The 11,894-nt window shown below is 49.5% G+C and overlaps 1 protein-coding gene across 1 annotated transcript; it reads left to right on the top strand.

The window, feature by feature from the left end:
- The first annotated feature begins 444 nt into the window (after positions 1-444).
- On the top strand, positions 445-10,037 carry LOC123117110 (uncharacterized). The gene is made up of 3 exons (XM_044537942.1): positions 445-681; positions 1,990-2,105; positions 8,911-10,037. Exons 2-3 carry the CDS (start codon positions 1,999-2,001, stop codon positions 9,668-9,670), a joined length of 867 nt encoding a protein of 288 aa, XP_044393877.1. The 5' UTR covers positions 445-681; positions 1,990-1,998; the 3' UTR covers positions 9,671-10,037.
- Positions 10,038-11,894: the final 1,857 nt, after the last annotated feature.

Here is an 11,894-nt window from a genome sequence, read left to right as displayed (position 1 = left end):
CGCAGCAGGACGCAGAGCGGCAGGTAGCCGCCAGACATGGCTGCCGCGGCCTTCCGGCGCCGTACCGCCGCTAGAGGGACCACGACGACGGCGGTGCGGCAAGGCAGGGTGACACGCGTACGAGGTGGTCGTCCAGTATAGGATTTAGTTTTTTTTCTATTTTTTTAGTTAAACGGTCGAAATATCGACAGTTTTATGTAAATTATGTCCGAACTTGAATGAAATCCGTCCGATTTGATCGAATTTCGTGAGGTTGGTTTGAATTGTTGATTGGACGTATGCGGACCGAACAGGAGAAATTTGCGGGTTGTGGTTCTAGACGCTCTAAAGAACGGACTGGATTGCCGAGCAGAAAATTGAACTGGACAGGTGCGGTTTGGTTTTACGCGAAAAAAAAATCAAAACAAAAATAGCGTGAACCCGTGGGTTCAACCAACACGGTCGACCACACACACCAAGCGACCGAAACGCACAAAGCTCCACCCGTTAGGGTTCCACGGCCGCCGCCCGCCGGTTTGTACCCCGCCGACGCCGCCGCTAGCTCCGTCTCCGTCCTGCCTTGCTGCATCCTCCGCCGCTCTGAAGTGTACTGCATCCTCCGTCTCGCCGGACTGCCGTCGCCGTATTCCTCCTCCTCAACCTCGTCTTCTTCAACCGAAGGTCGCTGAGATCATTCACCCGGTAAGCGATCTCCCTCCCCCCATCCCGCCATCCTTTTTCCGTGTGTTCTCGGATCCTGTTGCAGCGTTTGAAGAATAGGCGCGCCTTGCTGCGCCGCAGGACATTTCAAAGCGTGGTCATTGAGTTACATTTATTTTATTGGTCAAAATAAAGAAATTTCACAATGTTCAGGTGAAGAAAAAACATTGAGAGCTTCCACATATGCAAAACATGATAACACGATTTACGTTAGCTATATAGGATAAATATAATCCATACCATTTTGCAATTTGGTTGTTGTTATGATAATATTGTATGATATGAAGGGGCAACTACGCCTATCTTTATCATACAAAGATATCACTACTTGACAATAGAGTTCTTTACTATCCTCTGCATGCAGGTTATAGAATTTCTGAAACATATGGTATCGATCACCTACAATTATACACAAAAAAGGGAATATTTGTGTCAAGAAAAGCTGTGAATAATTTCTTGATCAAAATTGCAGGTAGGTAAGAATCTGCAAAACCATAAAAGATCCCTTAATTAATTTGAATTACAAATACAAGAGTAACCATCTAAAAAAATCAAAGTATCAAGAACTTCTACATTATTATGGAAGCCATTAGAGAACTAAAAAAGTCACGGGGCTTGAGTATGAGAAAATGTTGAATAATAGGGAATATAGATTCAGTTTTAAGACATGGAAGTGTTGTTCGTATAAAAGAAATAAGTTTCTGTAGTATTAATTGATGAAACACATATGTGAGTGCAACACAATTATGTATTATAGAGTTGGTCTGGTACTGATGCTTTGATAAAAGGAACCATTGCTAAACCTTGAGTGGTAGGATGAGTGACACATTCCTGCATATAACTTATGAACTATAATTTTTCTAGAATATGGAGCAATACAAAAAATAATCTGAAACAAGTGAAAAAACATGACAAAAATATACACAAATAGCATAGTTTTTAAAGGCAATTTATAGGAGTCAACTATCATTACGAATGTGACCTGGAAATAGATAACATCCTATAGTTTATTGAATTAGAGGGAAACTAGGATGAAGTGAATTTGGAACCGGTATTAAAATGGTCCTAACATCATATCCATATAAGTACCTTCTCTAGCGGCATGAAGCATCGACAGAGTACCCCGAAACCAGGGGCAGAGCTAGGCTAATGCAAGGGTATGCAATGCATACCCAACATTTTTTGCAAAAACAATTCAGTATATAAGCTCCTATATGCGTTTATGTAACATATGGAAGTATATAAGCCCACCATTGCCACCATCACTATGTAACATGCATTTTTTTATAGGTGTGAAAAATGAGTTTGTGGGACAGAGCTGCTTCATTGGCGCCGAAGTTAAGTTCGACATCAACACCAACATTGCTATCTATCGACGATGAAAACCAAGTTCAAGATCAACCTCGGTATTATGAACTTTTTTATTTCTTACTTTGTTGTGAAGCAAAAAAAATTCACCATGCATACCCATGTCGGAAATCCTGGCTCCGCCACTGCCCGAAACTCTGGCATATGAATGCAAAATTCAAGAGACAAATAAACCATTTCAGGCCAGATCACTCAATAGCTCACATATTTGAGCTAAATATATGCTTTCGTAAAAGAATTAGTGCCCCAAGAATTTACAGGACGAGCGAGACAGATAAAAGTGAAATCAACATTAGAATGGTACCTTATCATCAGTCTATAATTAGCTATATAGTTGTACTACAAAGTTTAGAATATAAACTTTTTGGATCAGAGAACGAATATCACTCTTAACTGTTCTCAAATTACTTCTCTTCTAGTATCTGTGATGATAATTCGAGCTCCTAGAACTCAAGATACTAACCCCTTTTTTGACAAGTCTGCAATGTTTTGCAGTAGACTCAAATGGTGAATGTTAAGCCCATTTGTTAGGTGCCTTCTGAGTTGGTTGCTTGTAAACATAAATATCTATATATATAAAAAGCATGGTTCAGTATTGCAATTCCTGAAATTGATTGGCTATCTTTTACGTCTTCTCTGTTAGAACTTAGAAGTACATAATTTATCAAGTTTAGGCTGTTAAAAAAATTTAGACTGAACATTCACCAATGACACCAGGTAAACAACAATTGCTTGAGAAAACTGGTATGTTTAATTAACGGCAGAGCAGTACATGCATTTCACGTACCTAGAATTCAATCAAGCTTTATATATATTTTTCATTTTTTGACATTCAAATGCTCAATAAATATCTCACGAGACTAACACCAAGAAAGCAGCCAAATAATTTGTCAATATGGAGAAATGTTGCAGCTGTGTACTCCCTCCGTTCCCAAATATTTGTCTTTCTAGAGATTTCAACAAGTGACTACATACGAAGCAAAATGAGTTAATCTACACTCTAAAATATGTCTACATACATCCGTATGTTGTATCCATTTGAAATGTCTAGAAAGACAAATATTTGGGAACGGAGGGAGTAGTAACTATAGAACCATATAAGATATTTTACTTGAAGGTAGAGCTTCATCGTACATGACGGAAATAACTGTTCATTCTATAAACTTGGAAATAATCAAATAATGCATACATATTTCCTCATCAGCACACACATGTAAATGCAGCACCGAGCAGCCTCCTTTCTCAGTCCAGACACACCTACATCTATAGAAATAGGGTGGAGAAAACAATTAAGGAAAAATGAACCATTTGGTTGAGTGCCGATCCTTCATTATCTGCCTGTACACAACGCTGAACGATGAGCTTATGAGTAACAACGCGTGCACCAGGACGAAATCCCCCCAAAGGACCTCAAATAGAAAATCAAATTATTTTGTATAGAACAATTACGGCAGATAAAATGCTTCCATACGCCCAGAGCTAGCTCCCACAAAACATATTACAGACTACAGAAAGTTGGTACTCCAGTAACCTTACTCTCCAACATGCAGCATTGTGGCTCAATTTAAGTACTCCCTCCGTAAACTAATATAAGAGCGTTTAGATCACTAAAGTAGTGATCTAAACACTCTTATATTAGTTTACAGAGGGAGTACTACTAGAAATATGTATATAGCACAGTTCTGCAGCTTGTTTCACATCTATTTAGAAAACTTCAGAAAGACAGTAAAACACAATACCAATATCCGTATATGTTTTCTTGGGATCAGAGGGCGTGCCTGTGGCCTCGAGGTGCCCGAGGGCCGATGAATATCCACCGGGTAGGCGTCTTGCCGGTGTTGATAGGTAAGGAGGAGGATAGCTTGGGGGAAAAAATTAATTTTATTGATGACTTGAGAATTCCGGTACCGACCACCTCCCCTTATATTATGGCGAGTCCAAGTTCTATTTCTCTTCCTAAAGGAAACCCACCCTACTAGGAATTGAGTCTGGCTTGGGTGGGTAGCCGCGCAAGGTGGTGCTACGGCACGATGGTTCCTTCCTCGCCTTGTCCGTTCCAAGGTGCCCGCTTTTCCACAATCCTGTGTCCTGGCGGCTGTGGGGTCTCCTGGAGCTGGGCGTCGGCCCTGGATGGTGAGGCTGTAAGGGTAACTTTGCGGTGAGCAGTGGTGTTGTCTCCTCTTGGATATGTGGGTAGCAAGGGGAGGAATGACGGGTGATCTTGGTGTTATCGTGAGTTCGTCAATTCAATGGTGGCGGCTCTTGTACCAGAATTGGAGGAAGTGGCGGCAGCGATTTCGAGGAAGAGAGGGGCTTGAAAGAGAGATCAGGAGGTGGCACGACAAAGGACCGAGATAGTTTGTGTTAGGTGCACATGCTTGTGGGCTAACCAAAGCGGGCCACACATTCACAATTGGGGCGCAGTGGCACCCCACAATCCCAATGCACCACAACGCTCGCTTTCCAGGGACCTTAGAGCTTTAGGGATGTTGGACTAGCACTTCAGTAGTTGTAGACATCAAGGCTATGGCTTTGAACTGAAAGTGTGGTTGCTAACTAGCTAGATTCTGAGAGAAGTAGAGCTTTGCTTCTCTTGTGTCACTCGTCCACGCTGCCACCTCGCGGTAGCCATCTCCTCCACTCCCTTCCATCCCTGTCCTCCCCCCTCCCCTCGCTGCCAGGACCCTCTGTCGGGCGAAGCCTGATTGGCATAAGCATGGCGACGGCGCGGCTCTTCTCCCTCTTTGTCAGGGTACGACGATCTATGGGACCAGCGAGGCCTCTTGCCTAGTTCGGCTGGGGAGATCAACGAGCACAGAGAGCAAATCTAGCAGTTCACACGTGAGATCTATCCAGGTTCAGGCCGCCGTGGGGGCATAAAACCCTACTCCTGTTCTATGGTGGATTTACTTGGGGCTCAAGTTACAAGCGCAGCTTGCCGGAAAAGGTGCGTGCAAGGTGCAACTACTGTATAAGAGTGAGCAAAGTGCGACCTTTGCCAAGGTAGCCTTGGGCCTCCTTTTATAGACGAAAAGGGGTCACCAGGAATTTTATCAAGAAAACCTTATCCCCTCCCGCGTCGCTCCCGCGGGCGACGGGGAGGGCGACCTAACCACCGCCGCCAGCGCCCCCCCTCCTCCCGCCGCCTCCTCCCTCGCCACCGCCAAAGGCCGGGGCCGGGCGAAGCCCGGTCGCCGCTGGCGGCGGCGGGGCCCCTTTCGTCCCTTCGTGCGGGTGGCCGGCGCGGGCCGACAGCTCCGGACTGGGTGTGGGCGCTCCCGTGGGGCTCCTCCGCGCGGCGTCGCACCGGCGCTGGTGGTGGCGCGCGGGTGCGGTGGTGGCGTGACGGGCCACATCCTGGTGGTGCATGGCCGCGTGGTGAAGGCTGGCGGCTAGATCCAGTCACGGTGGGTGCGGGCGGCGGGCTGCGTGCGGTTGCCCTCGTCGTGGTCTGGTGGCGGAGATGGCGGCGCAGCGGTTGGGTCTCGGCTTGCCTCTCCTCTGTTTGGTCGGGGCCGGAGGTGGGCTGTGGCAGATGGAGGTGGGTGGCGGTGCGCTTGTCTTGGATATGGCTAGGGTTCGGGGTGGGCGGCGCGGGTTGGGCAGCAGCTTGGTATGGCTGTTGCTCCGGCCGTGGGCGGCAGCGCGGGGAGGTCCGGCCCATGGGCGGTGGCCTCTCGGTGGCGTGCCGGCTACACGGTGGCTTGGCGGCTCCGCCCGCGGCGACGGCCGGCTCCCGGCGTCGGCTCGTCTGCGGTCGGACCGTGTCAACCTTCGCTTCATCTTCTCGGTGTCCAGGCTCTACTTCCGTCGAAGGGCTGGCCCGCTCCCAGCTGCGGTCCATCGCTCGTCTCGTGTCCGGTGCGGCAGGACCGACCTCGTCTCGCGCACGGTGTTGTAGAACCGAGCTCGTCTCGCGCACGATGCAGCAGGACCGACCTCGTCTCGCACATGGTGCCGCAGGACCTAGCTCGTCTCGCGCCCGGTGCTGCAGGACGAGTCGATGGAGGCCCGGTTTGGCCGGCCTATTGTGTCTCGGCGCTGGGGCTGCCCAGGGGTGGGAATGGCGTGATCTTCCCGCTCGTCTCTTTGGTTGGGGTAGCGGCGGATCTCGGTGAGGTGGTGTCAAGGTCTTGGATGCCGGGGCGGCGGCCCTGGGGGTGGTTTCGCGGTGCTCATGGGCAGAGCCCGTGGCTTGGTGCTGCCCGGTGGCCATGGCCGTGTGGGCGGCGTGGTAGCCGGGGTGTGGCGATTGGTGGTGGTGAGTGTTGGCCGGGGTGAAAACCCGTTCTATCTTCGGACGGACCGACGACGGCGGAGCTCGTTCCCTTCTTGAAGGCGTTGTCGCGGCTCTCGCTGCCCTTCGTGTGGTTCCAGGGGAAACTTTGTCGTATCCTTCCTGAAGGCACCGTCTTGGAGCCCCACGATTCGTCGTATGCGGCTTCGTCTCTTCGTGATAGTGCTAGGGATGGTGTTGCTGCGCTCAGCGCCTATGTATTCTGCCTTGGTTGTGTGCGTGTGTTGTGGTGGCGTGCGTTTGTATCGGATGATGATGATCTTTTCTTTATATATAAAGCGGGGCGGAAGCCTTTTTCGGTAAAAGGGGTCACCATAGTGGCAACATGGTCATTACATAAATGTGAATAGTGGCCTCGATGTTATCCAACCTAATCCCGCCGGACTAGGACAAAGGCATTTAATGCGCCATGAGCTGATAATGATCCTTTGGCAAAAGCCGTCTCTCCTTCTGTGCCGTCGGGTTGGCCGAACCCTACCTTCTTGACACGTCCATGAGATGGGTGTCAATAAAGTTTAAACTTTATCGTGACATGCCGGCACGCGTCCTGATGATCTTCCCTAAGCCATCTGCCTGCTCGACACCTAATCTTGACAAGCCATCAGCTGGTCGACGAGGTGAAGTGGTCGAGAAGCAAAGAGGCAAAACTTCCCGGCAAGGAGCTTGTCGGGTCTTGGCTTGCCGGGCCGGAGCTTGCCAGCAACTGGGATCTTGTCCTTGGGTACTAACTTAGTACTTCTCAATGACCTGCCTGGAGGTCTTCTCACGGTCTTGTATATCAATATCTTGAGTCTAGCTTGCAGTAGCTCTCTGGCAAGCCTTGCCGGCGGGAAGGCTGCAACTGCCTATGCACAAGCCAGGGTACGAAGGCAAGCCTTGCCGGCGGGAAGGCTGCAACTGCCTATGCACAAGCCAGGGTACGAAGGCACCCATGTCTTAGTACACCAACATTCTTGTGCAATACAAGTAGTGCGGCTTACTGCAGGCTGGCAAGGGCGTTGTGCTACGCGTTGGACATGACGGTGAATCTGCGCGGGGTGGCGTTGGCGTGGGACAGCGCTGTGAGGCTGCATGATGGGTGGTGCACCTGAGCTGACAGGCGGGGCGGCCAGAGATGGCATTGCAGTGGTCTCAAGTGGCGTGGGGTGGCTCCCTCGACGAACGGTGTGTTGCGGGTTTCTTGTGGCTGGCTTGGGTGGGCAGCGTGAGGTGGTGGCATGTGTGGCTCTGGTGGCGAGTGCGAGTGGGATCTAGGGTTTGGGCGGTAGCGGGCCTTGTGAATTGTTCCTTGGTCGGTTTTGAACGACCGCATGGCCCGTGGAGTCATGCTACCCGGTGGTCTGCTTCGGGTGGGTGCGCCTTGGCATCGTGTGGTGGGCAGTCGGCCCATGACATGATGCTGGCTAGAGCCGGTGATCCTCGTTCCCATCCGTCGTGGGGCCGGATCCATATGGGATCTGGCACCCGTAGCCGGGTGTCATGTGTGTGGGCTGCCATCTGTGTTGGCTGTCCCTAATCGTGGTGGTGCTACGGCAAGATGGTTCCTCCCTTGCCTTGTCCGTCCCAAGGTGCCTGCTTTTCGGCAGCCCGGTGTCCTGGCGGTGGTGGCCCGGTGGGGTGTCTCCTGGAAGTCGGGGCTGCAGCTATGGATGGTGAGGCTGCACGGGTGACTCTGCAGCGAGCAGCAGTGGTGGCGTCTCCTCTTGGATATGTGGGTAGCAAGGGGAGGGGTGGCAGGTGATCCTGGTGTTGTCATGACTGGTGTGTTCGGTACTTCGGTGCCTCTTGTGTTCACGCTCGGTGTATCTTGTTAGGGGCGGTGTCTCCTGTGTTCACGCTCGGTGTTGGGTTGGTGGCACTTGTTCCACTTGCTCGAATGCTGTTTTATTTCTTTTTTGACTCGCTTGTATTAGGACTTCCTCATCACTTTGTATCGGTTCGGCCGTTTGTGCCTTTATTTATAAAGGATGGAGAAATCGTGTTTCGAGAGGACTATACTTGAAGTCTTCTGTGAATAAAAGCGACGCTCCCGCATGTTGTCATGTCGTTATGTTGGTACCATGAATCTTCCATCCACAGCGATCTGATTTCTAAACACCGTCCTCCGATGAAAGTATCAGCCACCACCCAAGTAGCAGATACATCAATGTATGATGATCAAACTGACGGCCCTTGCTACTAACTAGTACGCCCTCTGTCCCTAAATATAAGACTCTTGGCAGTTTAAATTGAACTGCCAAAACGTCTTACATTTGGAAACAGAGGTGGTACATACCATCTAGGCAACTACAAAAATGCTAAATGGAGATCAGACTCGATGCAGCTAGTAATATATATGCTGCTGCTACCATATAGAATCATGAATACTATTACATGCATGGGGACTGTCCATTGTGTCATTCCTAAAATTCTAGTTTGCACCTGTATTCTAATCATTTAGTTGATCAGCAATACTAGTCCGTACATTCCTGCATATATACACATACATCATGATTGCGCTTCTTGTATCAGACCGTGAGATCATGACACGAAACATAACACTGCAGGCAAGGATCGATGTCGTCGCCAGTACTACCTGTGCCCACGGCTGCACCGCCTCTGCTCCCCATCACTCAGTTGGACGGAGAGAGCGGTTACCTCCGCTGGAAGGAGTCAGTGCTGCTCCGCCTCCACACTATTGGTGTGGCCGATGTCCTGACCGAGGAGCGCCCTCTCGACGAGAAGACGGCCGCCGGCAAGCAGTGGGCGCACATGGATGCATTGTGCCGTGGCCACATCCTCGCCACGCTCTCCGACCGCCTCCTTCCGGTCTACGCTCCCCACGCCACTGCAGCTGCCGTGTGGCGCGCAGTGGCGCGCACCTATGATCTGGACCTAACGGTGGATGTTCCGCTTCGAAGCGTGCCCTATGTGAAGGCCATCACATTCCAGTACACGGAGGACGAGCCCGTCATGGAACAGCTCGCGCTCCTGGAGGGCTTGACCACCAACTCAAAACTCGATAACTCTACCTTGTGTTTCATCGTGAAGCAGTTCCCGACATTGAGTGAGAAGGTCGCCGCGCACGACTACCGTCTGAGCATGGACGAGATCTGGGAGATCGCTCGGCGGAAGGAGCGGCTGGCCAGGGTACAGGATATTCGCCGTGCCAGGGACGATCCGCAGACCTCAGAGGATCCGCAGACGTCAGACGGGCAAGGCAGCTTCTCAGATGGGGGACAGGCGTCCAGAGACGATGGCGGAGGAAGAGAGGACGGAGGACAAGATTCAGATGCGGCGAGCTTGTTAGATAAGGTTGAAACATAGCTTACCCATCGTGCTCGTGCGTGGGCGTGCATGCCACAACTAGTCAGTCCGTGTTTGTCTTGTGCGATTTTATTTGAACCTAGTTCAACTGGGAGTCTGGATGGTGATGGTGATCTTTTGTTGGTTTGGAACCAGGCTGCGTCCTGGGTTTCCCTATCCTTTCCTTCTGGCCGCTGTGATGGCTTAGTTGCAGCTAGTCTTTTCAGCTGCTGTTTGTACTTCTTTTCTTTTTAGCTGCTTGTAAGAACTATATATGATCGTTTCTTTTAACGGAAATCGAGGGAAGACCGCTTTTATATATTCTATTAAAAAAAACCTCAGTGCTGAGGTACCTATTTTGCCAGATAATTGTATCTGTTTACGTTTGCTTTGTGTGAGTTTGTGTAATGTAATCGGTCCAATAGAGCCGGACACATTGCCAGGGAACGCAGGCCGTGAACTCGTGCTGTTTTTCTTTTCTTCTCACCGACGGCATTCAGCCCACTGGAAAACTCACCATCGTCAGATTTGATTTTCCAAGTACCCACCATGTTAATTTGATCGGTTTCAAGCCTCCTTTGATTCAAAGGATTTTTGTTCATAGGAATTTCGGACGATTCAAAGAATTGAATTTTTTTCCCTAAAGCTTCCTTTGTTATTTATTATATGAAACTCAAGCCACTCAAATCGCTTGTAAAGAATCCTCGGTTTATCAGCTTTTGCCATAAGGTAATCGAACAAACTTTGGTGCACACAAACTCATTTTACGATTCCAGTGTTCATTTTTTTTCTCTCCATACGATCCGAAATGGACCGGGTTCCATTATCACAGAGATAAACGAACAAAAAAAACAACAACAGAAAAAACGTCCACAGTGCGGCAACGGAAATACAGAAAACGGACCGGATTCCAGTGTTCATGATATTGCAATCTCGTGTTCTTTCTGTACCCATTTTTAAATGTGAATCAAAGAGGCCATAAGGTAGGGTCTTGTGACAAAAAACATATATCCCGTTCCATAAACATACAAAGTGCACTTCACAACCACATTAGCATGCATCTATGATACTCCCTCCGTTCCTAAATATAAGTCTTTGTAGGGATTTCACTAGGTGGACTACATACGGAGCAAAATGGATGAATCTACACTTAAAATGTATCTATATATATCCGTACGTGGTTCATAGTGAAATCTCTACAAAGACTTATATTTAGGAACGGAGGGAGTAGAAAATTGTGGACTCTGATTCCGCAAAATAAAATAAAATTGTGGATTCTCACAACCGTACGCACGTGATCACTTGCTCGTCGTCTTGGCCTAACATTGTTTTACCAAAATGGATCTACAAGCACAAATTCAACTTGGTGATGCACTCAGGTCACCACAAGGTTTGACAGGTTGTCCATGGCTATTCTCGACAGCCAGGGAACGATTTTGAGGAGACATTTAGCCCTATTGTCAGGCCAGCCACCGTCCATGTCGTGCTAAGAGCATCTCCAACAGCCGCGCTATATAAGCGCCGCAACAGAAATTTTTGGTTTTTAGCACACGCAACCGCTCAATGAGCTCCAGCGGAGGCGCAATAACCGCGTGCGCGGTATAAAGAGTTCAGCGCGCGGTCCGAAACGCCATCACGCGCCGTTTATTTGCTACGCCCATTACTGTGTGCCGCACACTCGAGCGCCCGCTCGCGACTTCCACCTACCCCGACCCAGGCGCTGGTGCCGCCGCCCGCACCACGCCGTTGGTTCCGGCGACCATTCCGGCACTTCCCCGGCCTATCCCCGCTCCGCTGCCACTTCCTTCTTCTCCCTCCAGTCGTCGCCGCCCCTCGCGCGCGCCATTCCTCCGACGAACAGCGCCCGGCCGCCCACTACCGTCAGCACCCACAAGGTGTTTGACAATACGCTTGCAAGGTATGTATTGCTTCAACTTCATATTTTTACATGAATTTGATGCACGTTGTTTGTAGTTTTTATAGCCTAGTTTAAATTGATCATTGTAGATGAGTTCGTCATATGATTCTTCCAAAGAAGAATTTGATATTGAAGAGGAGGAGGATCTTGCAATGATCCTAGCTATGCACATCAACAAAAAACCGAAGCACGGTGGTTCAGTTATGAGTCGGCGGAAAATTTGGAGGGATAGGATCGATGCCCACAACAGATTGATGAGGCACTATTTTGCGGATAATCCTGTGTACCCGAGTCGTACTTCCGGCGCCGGTTTAGGATGAGCACCGA

This window comes from Triticum aestivum, chromosome 5B, assembly GCF_018294505.1.
Source record: "Triticum aestivum cultivar Chinese Spring chromosome 5B, IWGSC CS RefSeq v2.1, whole genome shotgun sequence".
Taxonomy (NCBI): domain Eukaryota; kingdom Viridiplantae; phylum Streptophyta; class Magnoliopsida; order Poales; family Poaceae; genus Triticum; species Triticum aestivum.
Note: the sequence above shows the minus strand (reverse complement) of the source record. Positions and strands in the feature narration are given on the sequence as shown.

What these genes read in the sequence shown, in the direction of transcription:
- LOC123117110 (XM_044537942.1), top strand. Translation starts at nt 1,999, where the DNA reads ATGAGTTTGTGGGACAGAGCTGCTTCATTGGCGCCGAAGTTAAGTTCG. An exon ending in CAAGTTCAAGATCAACCTCG is followed by an intron (nt 2,106 to 8,910) that starts GTATTATGAACT and finishes ATAACACTGCAG; the next exon opens with GCAAGGATCGATGTCGTCGC.